The 17,213-nt window shown below is 42.8% G+C and overlaps 1 protein-coding gene across 1 annotated transcript in view; it reads left to right on the top strand.

The window, feature by feature from the left end:
* Nucleotides 1-8,927: 8,927 nt before the first annotated feature.
* The window catches only part of braf (B-Raf proto-oncogene, serine/threonine kinase), a 22,673-nt gene continuing 14,387 nt past the window's right edge, over nucleotides 8,928-17,213 (top strand). Inside the window, 9 exon segments of the mRNA XM_042077860.1 lie at nucleotides 8,928-9,116; nucleotides 11,580-11,681; nucleotides 12,998-13,279; nucleotides 13,890-13,993; nucleotides 14,785-14,887; nucleotides 15,326-15,474; nucleotides 15,776-15,798; nucleotides 15,801-15,894; nucleotides 17,105-17,126. Coding sequence (XP_041933794.1) covers nucleotides 8,955-9,116; nucleotides 11,580-11,681; nucleotides 12,998-13,279; nucleotides 13,890-13,993; nucleotides 14,785-14,887; nucleotides 15,326-15,474; nucleotides 15,776-15,798; nucleotides 15,801-15,894; nucleotides 17,105-17,126 — 1,041 coding nt within the window. The 5' untranslated portion in view covers nucleotides 8,928-8,954.

Here is a 17,213-nt window from a genome sequence, read left to right as displayed (position 1 = left end):
AAGTACCCAAAGCTACCATCTTTGCCCATATAAGGAGATCCGGGTGTTAATTGAAGCTAACCAGGGATGTAGTGGTAAAATAATCCCGATTTCTTCATCCCCGCGAGAGTTTAACAGGTACGATAATTCAAAATCACCATGTTATTTTTCCATAGGAAAAATCTCAAGATACCAAATCTCCTTATGGCTTTTTTGTAGGTGAACTTCAGAGGTCTATAGAGTACTGAAGTGTGACGTTCCATTTCCATGACGGCAGAATCACTGGATCTAAACAAACTTTCGAAGTGGCTTAAATAGCATTGAATGTAGATATGTGGCATCATTTCTAGCAAATAAATTGTTTTAAATGTATAGCCATTCAAACATGTTTTACGTCTTCTCAAAGACTGGTGGCTGTTAAAAGTGACATTTTTTTGCAAAAAAGTCAAGATACGTCCATGAATTTAAGGATTTTAACCGCATGCTGTGAAGTTACATGCAGGTCTCTTTTATGGAGGAAACCCATGCTAAAATAAACTCTCTGTCTCTCTCCATTCTCTCTCATCTACTAACATCTATCTAAAAAAAACAACACTGAATTCTGACATCAACTTTCGAACTTTTTTGACATCAATTTCGAAAGGCCATGGCTTGAAAGTGGTCAGAGATAAAGTCCTACTGTAAATGTGAAAATCATTGCGTATGATCAAAAGTTTATGAAGGGAGTAGGCTAAATTTGCTCATCTAATTTGCATATTATGACGTCACCGGATGGCAACCACCTCAAATTATGCACCTTTCAGTAAATACTGGAATATTGAGATTTTCATTCTTTTTTTGTCATTTCATAACTGCTGTTTGTTATTTTGTGACTTTGGCGCTTATTAAGATTCATTAAACTAGGTGTATCAACATCCATTAAATTATCTGCCTATCAACATGCATTAAACTGTGTCTATCAACAACTTTTAAACTATCTACATTCAACTTTTAAACTATCAACTTTCATTCAACTATGCAACCACCATGTCTATTCTATCAACACCTTATTCCACTGCTTGGTTGAATTTCCCATTGTCCTACGTAATTTAGAACGACCATTAACCGTATGTTATTTGCACACCTATGAAGTAGATCCATTTTTTTGGCCGTATCACAATTGTATATTAATTCGCCGAACTCGCTGTGAAGTTTAAATGAACCGTCACGTTACTTAGGCCTACTTAGTAACCATCTCTGCATTATCTGTTTTAACTATGATATTTTAGCATACATAACATTTTTAGCATTTTCATGCACTGGTAATTCCTTGAAATTGCTTTTCTAGTTAGTCATATAGTCCTTTAAAATTAAAATTTATGGGATACAGACAAAGAGGTAAAGTGCATGTAAGGGATAATGGACGACACGGTGGTCTGTTCACAGAAGACATAGTTATCAGTAAAAATTTCAAGTTTTTGCCTGAAATTGCACTGTGCCTATTTACAAGGGCATTGTTCCCACCTCTTTTGGGGTCAACCATCAAGTGCTGGACCTCTATAGAAAGCTGAGAACCTGTAGCTTTCGTAGGAAGCAGTCAAGATGTGTGATGTACTGACAAAGAGCTACAGAGGCTAATATAGTTTTTTCTTTCAAGCATCTCTGAACTGACCACATTTCAGCCCTCTAGGTCACTTGATATCCCTTAGAAACACAACTGAGCCCTAGCACCAGGTCTTGTGAAGCTGTGTGCAAAAGTTGATCAATATAAAATGAAAATATGAGTGCTTTAGACTATTATTTGCCAAGGTATGCCCGTGCGTTTTGTAAAATGTCTATGGATACTCCCCATAGGACTTTTTGTTATCCAAAATGCATACTGACAATCAAATGCTTACTGCACATGAACCCCTTTGTGTAGAAGCATAATCCTGGTCTCAAATGAAAGGTAATTAGTCTATCTCTCCCGTTGTCAAGCGGGCGTAGGCTATCCCAAGATCCTGATGCTTTCAACTTTAGCTTTGAAACATCGCTATTTTACCTAGCCTGCTGTCATCCATAGCTAAAAGCCACCTCCGTCATATGCTACAATGTTACTATGTTCTGAACATTTGCATTTTACAGCTCGAATGCAACGTGACGGTTCATTTAAACTTCACAACGAGTTCGGCGAATTAATATACAAGTGTGATAGGCCTACGGTCAAAAAAATGGATCTACTTCTAGGTGTGCAAATAACATACGGTTAATGGTCGTTCTAAATTACGTAGGACAATGGGAAATTCAACCAAGCAGTGGAATAAGTAAGGGATAATGTATTGTCCGCCGGTAATTATCAGAACATAAGTCCCGACAGGGAGAACAGAACCCCGACGCGCAGCGCCGGTAATTATATTTTCTGATAATTACCGGCGGACAATACATTATCCCGCTTATAACACGGCTACTTGCCGAAACGAGAAAGAAACCTAACACAATGAATCTTTAAAAATGATTTTGCTACCGTTTCGTGTCTTCCGCTGACAAAATAAATAGTTCGCCACACTATCTGAACTTGACAGTTTCAGGTGTTGCGTGGCAACGTCTTACTAGCTTACTTTCCCTTTCAATGAAATTCCATTGCAATAAGCGAACGGAATTCTTGCGGAGGGATATGAAAGACGTTAATCAACCCGTTGCCATTTACAGCGGTGATTATATACTTTGCCGGTGATTTATAGATTTAACATAGGCCCGAAATGGGCCGAAAGGCCCATTCATGTGAATGGAACTTTCTGTAGCACTCTGAAGAGCCGTGTAATAAGTAATTATTAATTTACCTGTTTTGCCTAAAAGGCCTTTGAGAATGTGATCAAGGATATGCACGTTTTGAATTACTTGAAAATTAATTTCTGTTATTCCAGTGCTATTGCCTTTTTGTCATACCCCATGATTTCTGTACTTAGGCTACACCATGGAGCTGCGTTCTCAGTGAAACATTCTACAAGGACCCTGCCTCCTCCAGCTGGGAACCTTTCAGACAGAAACTTTTAAGGAGCTTCGCTGATTGCGTAACATTGTGTTTCATGCTTTAACAGATATTCCTTTATAAACAGTTGAAGTTAATCCATGGTGAGATTCATAATACTGTAGCGCCGAGGCTATTTACCCACTGTTGGACTGTCCTCAGTGTTCCCCCTGTTTTCCCTGGGTTTTATGGATTTGGATTTAGCACCTGATAAATCCCATACTTACAGAAGACTGTAACTGGTTGCCTGTTTGTGGTTTAGACCTGAAGGGATGTTGACATTGAATATTCATATTGACCATTATGATCAGCACAGGGCCCTTTTGAGACTGTAACCTTACAAATGTTTTGATATTTGACAAATGACATTTAGCCACATTAATTGTTCTTGAACTATTAACTACTACTAACTGTTCAAAGGCAGAAAAAAATGTGTTGAATACATGTGTGTTGTCAGCAGCAATGTCTTAAGTTACTCTCGGAGGTAGGACCCATGTCTACAATGCATAAGAGGTGGTGTGGGTCTGATTTTGTCCCAGAGTGAATTGCCTTGGAAATTGGGCCTGATCTGGTCCTGGCCTAGCCTGACGAGCCAGACCCACATTAAAATGTAGGGTCTGGGCATTCACCGTTCGCAGTGCTCAATCCGAGGGGCGGGATAATCGGTTGTCTTTCAAATTCCCTCTGCACGCAATAGGACAGCGCTGAGTCCCATGCGTCTCCCCACCAGCGGAGCTAGTTGGCTAGTTCAAACTTTTGCAAACTTAAAACAAGCTTAACTCGTGTCACACTGTTAGCCAACAGCAACATCCATCTTCTTTGTTTTCAAGTAGCAGGGAATTCAAGCCAAACCGTTGCAACTCTGCCATCAATCATTATGTTAAGCCCGCCTAACGACTCTATACACGATTTGATTGGCCTGATAGAAGTTTAATTTTTCGAGCTCATCAGCCAACGGAGAGTTGCTAGACTAGCCCTGGAAGCAAATGTAATTTGCTGCTGCTAGGGTGCGTCTAGATTTCTAGGCTAGTCCTGGCCCATTCACTCACTCACTCACTCACTCTTCAAGGCACCTGATGAGTGAACACAATGACAGACATGTGAAATCTCAAACTGGCAACAACTACAACAACAACAAAAACTGGTGCAGGACACTGAATGGTTTTTGAATATGGAGAAAGAGTTCTAAACAGGTAGTATGATCCATTATAATAATACTGGAGTGGGTTGGCCTAGTGCAACAACAACAAAAAAAGACCTAGGAGGTTATTGGTCCTTAATCTGATATATAGAAGAAGTTGCTGAGATGTATTAAACAATTGTCATGCAGGCAGCAAGGAGAAAGAGTGTCCTGGAGTCAAGTAAAGTTTATAGCACATTTAATACACAGAGGTCATTCAATGTGCTTTACATAAACAAAAGCAAACAGTAGGCTAAGCATAGAAGGGCAATCGTCAAAGAATAGTTTAAAGTAAAGAATAAAAAATAAAAAACATAAGATAATAGTACATAAAAGCATAAAAGGGCAATAGTTTTAAAATGTTTAAAAAGTAATAATAAAAAAACAGAATGATTAAAATGATAGTGATCAAATACCCAGTGAACAGCAGCACTTGGAGAGAGCAAGACTACCATTTTGCCACCATTCTCTCACTCATCTGCAGATTCCACAGAGCAGATCAGGACAGAGCCTTATCAGTTTGTCCAGTTATTTATTTTTTTCAGGGGCTGAATAGCACCTGCAGAGCAGATGTGTAATAGCTGCCATATAGACAGGGGATATTTTTGAGATATGTGCTTCCTAGAGGCATTTTTTAGTAAAAGTTGGGAAAACATTTTTACATAATTAAGGTGTGCTGAATCCAACTAGCCCTGTTTCCAAGCTGAATTTTGAGTTTATGACCATCTATAGCATTTCAAAACGGTTGCCAAAATGGCGATTTTGGGCACTTTCTTTGGGAGGATGTCATTATACTATGTAAATTAATTCATATTGTTCACAGAAATCTCCCTTGGCCCAGGTCAAGGATACGGGCTGTGAAAAAAAAAAAAAAAATCTAGTATTATACCTACCATACCTACATGTATGTTAATTACCTGAAAAAAACTTTGAAAAATATAATTGATAAAATTTTATAATTGAGCAGGCACACAGTTTTTGACGAATGAGACTTATGTTTTTTGAGGGTCAAGAAAGATAAGTAAGTAAGTATAAGTATATACTCTTTTGATCCCGTGAGGGAAATTTGGTCTCTGCATTTATCCCAATCCGTGAATTAGTGAAACACACTCAGCACACAGTGAGGTGAAGCACACACTAATCCCGACGCAGTGAGCTGCCTGCAACAACAGCGGCACTCGGGGAGCAGTGAGGGTTTAGGTGCCTTGCTCAAGGGAACTTTAGCCGCGCCTACTGGTCGGGGTTCGTACCGGCAACCCTCCGGTTACAAGTCCGAAGCGCTAACCAGTAGGCCACGGCTGCCCCGTGATGAAATGTAAAGTTTAAAATTGTAGCCTACTGGTTAGGGCTTCGGGCTTGAAACCAAAGGGTTGCCGGTTCGATCCCCGACCAGTAGGAAAAAAAGTGCCCCTGAGCAAGGCACCTAACCCCTCACTGCTCCCCGAGCATCACTCTAGCAAGGCAGCTCACTGCTCCAGGTTAATGTGTGCTTCAATGTGTGACCTGTGTGTTCACTAATTCACGGATGGGATACATGCAGAGACCAAATTCCTTGTATACTCAAGTATACTTGGCCATAAAACATTACATTTTACATAACTGAAGTGAATTAGGTTGGTAATGTATGTAGTCTCGGAGTAAGTTACATAGGCCTTCGGTAACACTTTACGGTAAGGGTACATGAATTATCATGAATTCATGCATGAATTAATTCATGATTTATGTATTACTTCATTCATTAATATCTAATTAATCATCAGGAATTTACTGAGTTCATAGTTTGTCATTTGTGACCTCATACATGAACACATTACTAAAGTATTACTGTAGGTACGGTGGGCACATCATTATTATGATGTATTAAGCATGATCATGACTATTTATTTTTCTGCCAAAAATGTGGTCATCACTGCTCAAATTCTGATTTGAACATAACTTTTGAGTTCTCTAAACACATGCCATTATTCACTACTTTAGTTGAGGGGCCACAGACATGATGAATGCATGGCCAATTAACCTAAAATTCATGTAATCATGATGATCATGCTTAAGAAATCATAAATCATAATGATATACTGTACCCATCACACCTAATGCTTTAGTTGATGTGTTTCAGGTCATCATGAATGAGAGTATGAATTCATGTCAATTCCTGATGATTCATAGGATATAAAGGAATGAAGTAATGCATAAATCATGAATTAATTAATGCATGAATTCATGATAATTCATGTACCTTTACCATAAAGTGTTACCCATATTTCTTCATAACCTTTGTGTTGGTAAAATGATTGAATGTCCTGTGAATTAATAGCTAGATGAATAACTTTATAACTAGTGCAAGTTCAAGTTACTTTATTTGTACCCAGAGGTAGATTTTGTTTGCAGTATAGAGTGCTTCAAGAGAATTTGCACAGAGGATGCCATCTTTACAGCAATTCACTCTGCCCTGTCCCTTCTTGACAATAGCAACACCTACGTATGTGAGAATGCTGTTCATTGACTTCAGTTCAGCACCATTATCCCCTCCAAACTGATCACCAAACTCAGTGAACTGGGCATCAGTACCTCCCTCTGAAACTAGATTCTGGACTTCCTAACCAACAGACTGCAGGCTGTTAGATTAGATAACCTCACCCACTCAACCCTCACCCTGAACACCGGCATGTGCTGAGCCCTCCTTTACTCCCTCTTCACCTACAACTGCATACCTGTATATGGCTCTAACACCATTGTCAAGTTTGCAGACAACACTACGTTGATTGCTCTCATCAGCAACAATGAGACAGCCTGCAGGGAGGAGGTCCAGCACCTAACATCACGGAGCACCGACAACAACCTGGCTCTCGACACCAAGAGGACCTCATTGTGGACTTCAGGAAGTCAAAAGCTAGCTCACAAAGCCCCATCCTCATCAACAGGACTGAGGTGGAGCATGTCACCAGTTCATGTTTCTGGGTGTCCACATCTCTGTGGACCTCTCTTGGACCCTCAACACCTCTACCTTGATCAAGAAGGCTCACCAGCATCTTTTCTTCCTGGAGACTAAAGAACACAACCTCTCTCCTCAGATCCTGGTGAACTTCTAAACCTCTACCGCTGTACCATTGAGAGAATCCTCACCAACTGTGTCACAGTATGGTTTGGCAACTGCTCTGCCTCCGACCGGAAAGCACGGCAGAGGATGGTGAAAACTGCTCAACACATCACTGGTTCCTCACACCCCTCCATCAACGCCAATCCTTGCCTGTGCCTATTGAGGTGTCCATGTCGATGGCAACCTTCACAGGGACAACAAGGAGGCGAACATTTTGCCCCTATCCCACCCATAGTATTCTATTTATATTTATAAATGTACATACTGTAATTACACTTAAACATAGCGATATTCTACTGGTATTTATACTGTTAATACTGCACATACACTTATTGTCAGTACTCTGCACAATGACAATGAAGGTGAATCTAATCTAAGATAATCTAATCAAATGAAACGTGACTGCTGGCCATCTTTCCCATTTGGAATTAAGGATATGATGCTAGCTTGTTAGCTAACAGTTGTTTGTGATTAGTTAAGGAACTCCAATGATTTTAAACTCCAAACATGTGTCCACCCACGACAAAGAAGATTCAGGCCAGACTCTTTGCCAAAGAGGACCGTAAACATAGTCAAGAGTATGGTTCATGAGGTCATAAGGCTAGTTAGCATAATAATAGTTTTTTTTTGCATTTTTATATTTTTCATAGCCTTTACTTTTTATTTATTGCCCACAGGAGATTTCTGAGATGCACAGATGTGAACAATATTAATTTATTTACATGGTATGATGCCCATCCGAAGAAAGTGCCCAAAATCGCCGTTTTGGCAGCCATTTTGTTGATGCTAATTAGATGGTCAAAAACTCAAAATTCTGCTTGGGAACAGGGCTAGTTGGATTCAGCACATGTTAAATATGATAAAGTCCTGTTCCCAACTTTTACTAAGAAATGCCTAGAGCCATATACAAGGACTTTTTCCTGAAATAGCACTTGTCTAATAGAACATCTTTAGGAGAACCGCCTACTCAGGGCACCTTAATAGAAGCCCTCTGTCCTTTCTTTTACAATATGGCCTACTGCTGTGATGCTGGTCTAGACCAGTTTTGCCACTATACATCAAGGTAGGGCCTACATGCCCAAGTAAGATTAATATCCAGTTCTTGAATGTTCATTGGTGAGATCACCCTGTGGAAATCTACAAGCCACAGTTAAAGTTTAGTTAAAGTTTGAGATTGTGTTGTTTAGACACCAGGTAACGCCGAGACTCCTGTTATTAATCATCTCCATCAATGCCAACTGCGGCAGAGAATTTGAATTAATGTAGGCTAGGCTATTTGTTCTTATAGCCTAGTAAATGATTGCCTATATGTGAAGCACTCTAGGCTATCTCACAGCCAATGGGGAAAACATAGAAGAAGATGGAAACAGAGGGAAAATATAATTAGTAGTGTAACCATTGTGGACTTTGTGTAGCCTATTGTAAGGACTGATTAATTGCATTTTGTAGAAGTAGTAGCCTATTTGATTATTTACTGAAAACAATGAAGGGTATGCATAAGCATCGTAGAATACAATTCATTGTCAAGTATTTGTTGCACCGACCCTGAAGTGCAAATACAGCATAGTGCGACTAGTTTCTGGATGTATGCTTTCCACTATCCCCATTTACCCCTCTCGGCTTACGTTTCTTGAACCTCTCTGTCTCCCCCTCCTGTCTCACGCTCTGTTTCTTTCCCCTATTATTTTCCACTCAGCTTCTCGCAGTTTAAAATGGCGGCGTTGAGCAGCGCCGAGTCCCCACCGCCCGTCTTCAACGGAGACACCATGGACCGTGATCCGGAGCGGGAGCGGGGACTGGACGAACTGGGCGCTGGGCTCGACACCACTTGCTCCGGGGGGATTCCCGAATGTCAGCAAGACATTCCCGAGGAGGTATGCGGTGGGTGACAGGGTAGCGAGGGGCAAGGGAGTCGGGTGCCGAGCGGAGGTTGCTGGATGTAGATCTTCAGGAAACACCGGCTGTATTATGGATCGTGGGGATGCATTGCAGGGGGCAAGATGATGCACAAAATGTATACGGTTATCTTTGATATTGCGCGTTGGTTAACATGCAAACATATTTTCTGAAAATGGCTTTCCCAATGACGACACAAGCCATTCTTTCGCATATGCAGTGCAGTTCGCTGAGCAGTGTTTATTATCAGGCCTGCCTATATTTCATTCGCTTTTCGCTTTATTTTTCCTGAGCCCACTGCAGCTGTAGCCAACAGACTAGGCTGGCTAGTTCACTAGCATAGCAGGGAGATTGTTAGCCACAGTTAGCTATCTGGCAATACATCTGATGTTAAAAAGCTAACGCCTATTCGTTGTATGCAGTGTTAACACATTAAATACGCCATTAATATAGCGACCACACCGACTTTTTCGTCTGCCCCAGTTTTGATGCATTTCATTCCGAACCTCAAGGACTGTAACATGTAACGTTGGCGTTGAACAAGTAGTGCAAACTCCCCGCCATGTATTGGTTGATTTGAACCTACATTATTTATTTTCTTTTCTGAATTATTGATAGGATGGTTCGTGAGGAATAATTGAAAATTATTACTGTGTTTTGGTGTAGTGTAGATGGCCTGTACAGCAGACATGAGTGGAGAGGATTATATTCTTCCAATGTAACATTGTATGCACGCACGCCAAGTTTATTTCTTCAGTTTACCCACTCAGTCTATCAGATGTCTTTGCCAGAATAATGTGCTACGTTCTTTTGACGTCTATGTTATTGACATTACCCCGTCGCATAGGTCCAGGTTTGAACCAGCTGTACACTTTGACATTTGACAAGGCTGTTCCTTTTGGTGTGAAGGCTAATGAAATGATCAGTAGTATCTGTCATCACTGCAAAGGTAATGACTTGGTAAATGATAAAGGTGGAGCATTTGGGCTTAAAGTTGCTCAGCTTTTTGCCTGTCTTGATTACTGTCAAACCTGTCTTAAGTCAGTAAGATTTCATGAGGTTCTTTCTTTTAGGATTACAGTAACTTTCCCCCTCATACCCAGCTGCAGATTTTGTAACAGTTAAGTTTACACCCTCAGCAGCTACCTATTTAAGTGGATCAATTAAAGGGTGTAACCAGAGCACACAGTTTGTGCCAGTTGATGGGATTTGGTTGTCATTTGTGAAGCATTTTGAGGCAACGATGATTGACAGCCAAACTTAAAGGGGGGGGGGGGGGGGGTCATGCCTGGCACAAGGATTGCATAGCTTCCCTCATTCGGGTAAATCAGCTGTTTTCATGTCCATTTAAGGAACATGGAGACTATTGCCTCACAAGTGAGTTAACAGATGTAACACTTTGTAGCAAATAAATGCTGCTAACTGTCAGTTTCCCAAGAGGTTCATCCAGCCCTCAATAATGCTGTGGATGAAGCTCTTGAAGACCATAAGGCTTAAAATGTACTGTTTTCCAATCCATTAAGAAGTGCCAGATTTAATTGACAATAGCAATAACACAACAACTTTAAAACACTTGCACAGGATTCAGCTTGTCTGCAGTGTTTACTAAACCAAGCACAAACTTGACTGCACAGCTGTTGGAATGTGAGATTAGATCAAATCAGACCGGTTCTTGATCAGAATTTTTTTGTTTGTTTGTTTTTTGCATTGAGCAGAAGAAGTCAGTGAACATAAATCTCACCTGACATTTAAAAATGTGTCACATGTAAGTCACATGGACGGTGTCTTCCCTGGTCTCTTGCTCAGTTTCAGGGAGTGTGTGAGATGAGCAGTGTGTGCGTGTGTTGGTTGTGTTTCATGAGAAAGCATGACAAATTACTTAACACTGCACTGATTTCTGGATGAAAATGAAGCAATGACTTAAACTCACTATTTTCAGCTGTCATTACCGTAACAAATTAGAATTGTTTTTTTGGCTGTGTTTGTACATGTTTTTGAATTAGATTGCCACATCTGTGGTAGAAATCACGTGGACTGTCTGTGCATATAGGTTTGGGATGGGTTTGAGGTTTGGTGAGGCCGTGTGCGGAAACCTTTGTGAGCGTTCACTCCGTGCTCTGTCCCCCTGGGGAAACCCCCTGCACTGAGCTCTCACTTTCATGACGGCCGTGAAAATGTTCACACCTCAGAACTCGTAGCGCCGTAGCATTTGTCTTCTTCTCTTCCTCGGGCCTAGCCTGAGAGCACTAGGCGATGCACTCAGTGTGAACAGCTAACATGTGCAGCAAATGATTGCATATCGAACACTCTTATGCATTTTTGTGGTGTTTGAAGCTCAGGTGGTGGTTAATCTTATGCAGAAGCACCATATAACATGCAATGGATGGAGAGTGAATGTGTTGACATCTGGAAACCATTGCCCCTCTTTGTCTCCACTGTAGATATGGAACATTAAGCAGATGATTAAGTTGACACAGGAGCACTTAGAAGCACTTCTGGACAAGTTTGGGGGAGAGCACAACCCTCCGTCCATATATTTGGAGGTGAGATGACAAAACTGTTCTTTTTCTTCTCTACAAACTGTATTTCAATAAAGGCCTAAAGATAACTTGTGATATTGCATGTGGGTAGATTTGTACCATGAATTTCCTGTGCTGTACAGTCACTGTACTTTTGAAATGCATTTGTGATTTCCACTGTTTTGATGACAAGACACCCTCTGTCGTGACCACATCATGAAATATTTGTTTGGATTTGGAAATGGTCATCAAAAAAGTGAAAAGAAACCAAATTATTGTACAGTGGAAGAAAAAGTTATACTTCAGGCTCATTCAAGTCCTTAATAGAGCATTGAAGCATTATACATGTACAGTTGTTTCTCTGAGCACAGCACACTTACTATGGTCATATTATGCCAGTTACCCTAAATGAAGAGCTGAACATGGTGTTGTAGTTGGGCCAGTGTTTGTGCTCTGTGTAGACAGATACATTGTTGTGTTCTATTGTGTTATTTTGTCTCATCTTTAACTCCTCTCCTCTCTAACCTTCTGTTCTTTTACTCTTTCTACTGCTGCTCACTACTCATCTCTTCTCTTCTGGTCTTCTCATTCATTTCACTCCTTCTGGCTTGTATTCCTTCTACCCATCCTTTTCTTTCTCTTCCCTCTCTCATCTTTCCTTCTCACTCATTGTCATCATCCTCCTCTCCTCCTCTTTTCTCCATTTTACTCTTCCCTTCTTGTGTTCTTTCCACCCATTCTTTCCTTCCTCTTCCCGTGTCCTCTTTTCCTCTAATTTCCCCTCGTCATCCTCCTCTCCTCTCCTCTCCCCTCCTCCCCCCTCTCTCCTCCACCCCGTCTCTTCTCCTTCACTCTCTCCTCATCCTGTCTTCTCCTTCCCTTCTCTATCTTTTCTTCTCTCACCTCTGTTCCTCTCCTCTCTTCTACACTCTTCTCTCCTCCTTTCCTCTCCTCCACTCTCTCCTCATCCCCTCCTATCCTCTCCTCCCTTCCTCTCTCCTGTTCTCAACTCTCCCCTCCTTTCTCCTCTCCTCTCCTCTTTTCTCAACTCTCCCCTCCTCTTTCCACTCCTCTCCTCTATTCTTTCCTCTTCTGAACTCTCCCCTCCTCTCTCCTCTTCTCAACTCTCCCCTCCTCTCTCCTCTTCTCAACTCTTCCCTCCTTTCTCCTCTTCTCAATTCTCCCCTCCTTTCTCCTCTCCTCTCCTCTCCTCTTTTCTCAACTCTCCCCTCCTCTTTCCTCTCCTCTACTCTTTTCTTCACTCTCCTCTCCCCTCCTCTCTTCTCTTCCCTCCTCTCTTCTCTTCCCTCTCCTCCTCCTCTCCTCCTTTCTCCTTTCAGGCCTATGAGGAGTACACCAGTAAGTTAGATGCACTGCAGCAGAGGGAGCAGCAGCTCCTGGAGGCCATTGGGAACGGCACCGAGTTCTCCTGCTCCTCTCCCACGCCAGTCGGCTCCTCCTCTGCCCTGCTGGACGTCAAGCTGAGTGGGGCACAGGGCTTCACCCCGGCCCCCAACACCCTGGCCGTCTTGCAGACCCCCACGGACACCACCCGCGGCAACCCTCGCTCACCGCAGAAGCCTATCGTCCGGGTGTTTCTGCCGAACAAACAGAGGACAGTGGTATGTGTGTGTGTGTGTGTTTGTGTGCACGTGTGTGTGTGTGACTGCTAACATCCCCCTTGCTCGCACTCTTTGTATACTCTTAGTACGCACCAGTGCCTCTCCCCTTGTCAGAACCTCCCTTACAGCACCCATACCTCGTCAAAGTAAGAGCCCTGCCTTTGACATGATAATGATGATTCAGAGATGCTGGAGGTTTGCAGGCAGGGGAGGGTGGCAGGCAGGCAGGCAGGCAGGTAGGCAGGCAATCAGTCAAGCGGGGTGGGAGGAATTTTCCCTCAGCAGATTGTGAGGCGGTGTGAGGCCCTGGGAAATGACTGAATGTAGGTGACCCCCTTTACTTTGATTAGCCGCGCAGCGTGCGACTGTCGGGTTAGCACAGGAAAGCCTAGATACAGGACGGGCCAGAGAACGCAGGCAAGAAATTAAATTGCCGCCGTCCAGATTTAGCTACAGAGGAGAGTCTTCTCGTGTACGCTTATGAGGCGAGGCGATTCCGCCGGACTTGATCGGCGCTGGTGTTTTGAGGCTGCCGTGTATGTGGAGGGTGGGCCTAACTGTGTGTGTGTGTGTGTGTGTGTGTGTGTGTGCGCATGTGTGTGCCGTTCAGGTCCCAGCTCGCTGTGGGATGACGGTGAGGGATTCGCTGAAGAAGGCTCTGATGATGAGAGGACTGATTCCTGAGTGCTGTGCTGTCTACAGGATACAGGATGGGTGAGACACACACACACACACACACATACATACGCAGGCTCTCTCTCTAACTCTAATGCCCCTGTAGTTGTCAAACCTCACTCCTAAATTCTACCTGTCTGTTTGTTTGGTGTTGTGATGTTTCAAATTTTAACACGCATTTCGCACCCCCACCCTTATGTAATATTTGGAGCCAACTCATTCAGCTTGCTCTTACTCTGTGCGTTGCTACCAACCTCTTCACTATTGCCAGAAAAGATCTAATCTGCATATATCCTGCAGAACCAAAACAGAGAACAAATAAGATCTTTCTAATGTGTCAGACTAATATTTTACCATTAGAGCCATTTTTGTAAACACATGAGGTCAATGCACTGTACACAGCAACATGAGTCATGTGTTTGATAAAGCAAGTCCTCTGGGATCATATTCCACTAGGGATTCAGGGGGAGTTGTGTACTGATAAACAGTAGATAAATATTTCATGGAGAGAGGGAGGAAACAGTTAATGAAATTGTTTGTTTATTTTGTTTTTGTTTTTGAGGGCAAACTGTTCCTTTTGTTTATAATAGCAGCTAGTTTCTTGAATTTCCCCTTGGGGATCAATAAAGTATCTATCTATCTATCTATCTATCTATCTACCTAGTACCAATGTTTTTATTATGAGAAATCCACCACAGAGTAGTATATGTTTTTCAAGTTAGGTCTATGTGAATATATGCACAGTCTAATTGAGTAGACAATAAGAAGTTCTTAAGAAGTTAAATCAAATCAGCCACTGACAGTCTGTACACTTCCTGTTTCTGTTATAGAGAGAAGAAGCCGCTTGGCTGGGATACAGATATCTCCTGGCTGACAGGCGAGGAGCTTCATGTGGAGGTCCTGGAGAACGTGCCGTTGACCACCCATAACTTTGTGAGTTTCATCCCAGAAGAAGATGTTTTTTATTGGCCGAAATCATTTGATCTCAGACGTGGGCTTTGAGGCACATGGCCGTCTGACCCTGGTCCTTGTGACACAACTCTCTGTTTGCTTTTGTTCAGTACGTAGCATTTTGCTGTAACTACAAGGACATGATTTGTAAGGGGTGGGAGGAGAGGGAGTGTATTTGCAGTACATTGTGGACAGATGGTTGTGAAAGGGTCTCTGAAGGCAAATTGGTGGTGCCTTTTAACAAATTCAATAGTGTGCTATAATGATGGCTACATAGGTCTAGGGTTAGTGACACAAACAGTTGATTAGTCAGAATTCAGCTAACTGAAAAGCAGAAAGCTTTTGATTTGGCTCTTGACCTTCAACCCCCCCCAACACACACACTCACCTCTAACATCGCTTTCTCTGATTGGTTGGCAGGTGAGGAAGACTTTCTTCACGCTGGCCTTCTGTGATTTCTGCCGGAAGCTCCTTTTCCAGGGCTTCCGCTGTCAAACATGTGGCTATAAGTTCCACCAGCGCTGCAGCACCGAGGTCCCGCTCATGTGTGTCAACTATGACCAGCTGGAGTAAGTGCTCATGGGATATGTAGTTTAGACACTCCAAAAAGCTCAGTTTGTTTGTTTGTTTAATCAGAGTTACTCAAAAGCAACTTTTTTCATTAGCAACCTATTCAAAATATTGTTTGTATACTGTACACACCGCTGTGGCATTAAATCTTCAGTCAACTTGCCATAGTGATATAAATATTTATATTTCATAAAGTGCACACTTATTTTCTAAAAAGGAACAGAAATCAGGACTTCAGTCACATTTTACACATTGCATCTGTTATTGTCTTTAACTAAATGTGCACGTGTGTGTTTGCAGCTTGCTGCTGGTCTCCAAGTTTTTGAGCACCACCCCATCACTAAGGAGGAGGTGTCTTCTGAGGGGACCACCCCCGTGTCCGAGGTCTGTCCGTCCCTGCCGCCCTCTGACTCAACCGGGTAAGGGCTATTTCACTCTGCGTGCGTGGCGTCTCTGTTGCATGTCAGTTCCGTGGCGGCTGCGTGCCGTTTTTTATATCTTCGCACACCAGAAACGTGTCTGAGGCTGTGGCGGCCCTTCTGCCTAATTAAAACATCTCTTCACTCTCTGTTTTGAAGGGAAACGCTTCCAACCCGCTTGCGTGTCGCGTGAAAAATAAAGGCGTCGGCCCTATTTCTAGCATGCGCTCGTTTTCACGCAGGCAGCATGCAGGCAGTGCAGGCGTCACGCAGGCAGTGTGCAACCTCTAGCCTGTTAACATGGGGGCCGAAATGAAAACAGACACGCCACACAGCTGACTCGCTCACGCAGGCGGTGTGCAGTAGCCTTAAGACGACAACACTGCCGCCACTCCGCACCGCTCCTGCGGCAGCCTCGCTTGAAGTCATTTGCCGAGACACAGCCCGCGTGTATTTAGGTCACTGGAGCCAGTTGTTTGTCATCTGCTTTGAAGATCAAAGGCGACTGCCTTTAATGAGGGGCCTCTTCATACGACGCAGCAAAAAGGAGAAACCTGCATTGTAGGCACCCCTGCTCAGGAGCTGTGATTTGCGTTCGACGTGTAAGGGATAACGGTTGCCGAGGTGTCTCGATATGCGGAATTAATGGACGAGGCGGAGGCGTTTGCATCGTGGAGTTTCCTCCGCCAAGTCCATTAATTCTGTATATCGGGACACCCTGCCAGCCGTTTCCTTCGGTTTCCACTCGGAAGCATGTGGTTCACTTCAAAAACAAGCCAACTTGTTTAGTTTATTGCACTGCTTTCTTTACTTACAGATAATGGTGCGTTTTTAGTTACAGTTACAGTTGATTCCACTGGTGCTAAGCCTGCTTGCTATGGACCTTTTTTTTTATTTACCAGATCTACTTCATAGGTGTCCCGATATTTAGAATTAATAGCCCCCTGTCAGCTAATCAGAATATAGTATTTCTTGTCTCTGGGGTATAAGGATCCAAACATTCACTTTTCCCCAGGGAGCAATGTTCGATAGATAGTAGGCAGAGATCCAACCCCAAAGCTAGGGATTCTCACACCTGCAAGTTGTATTGCTAGCACACTGTATGCTCATAATGTACCAGACCCCTGTCCCAACACAGCAACTGACATTTTGCATGAGAAGTGTATCAGCTGTGTCTTCCTTCTGTGGTTCATTTCTGTATTATGGGCAGTGCCACAGGGAAGGAAGGGGATGTGCAGCACACACACACACACACACACACACACACACACACACACACACACATTTTGTGGTCATCTGAAAGGCTCTCCAAAGCTTCA

This window comes from Alosa sapidissima, chromosome 22, assembly GCF_018492685.1.
Source record: "Alosa sapidissima isolate fAloSap1 chromosome 22, fAloSap1.pri, whole genome shotgun sequence".
Classification (NCBI taxonomy): Eukaryota; Metazoa; Chordata; class Actinopteri; order Clupeiformes; family Clupeidae; genus Alosa; species Alosa sapidissima.
The sequence above is the reverse complement of the archived record's forward strand: the minus strand, read 5'-3'. Positions and strand labels throughout refer to the sequence as shown.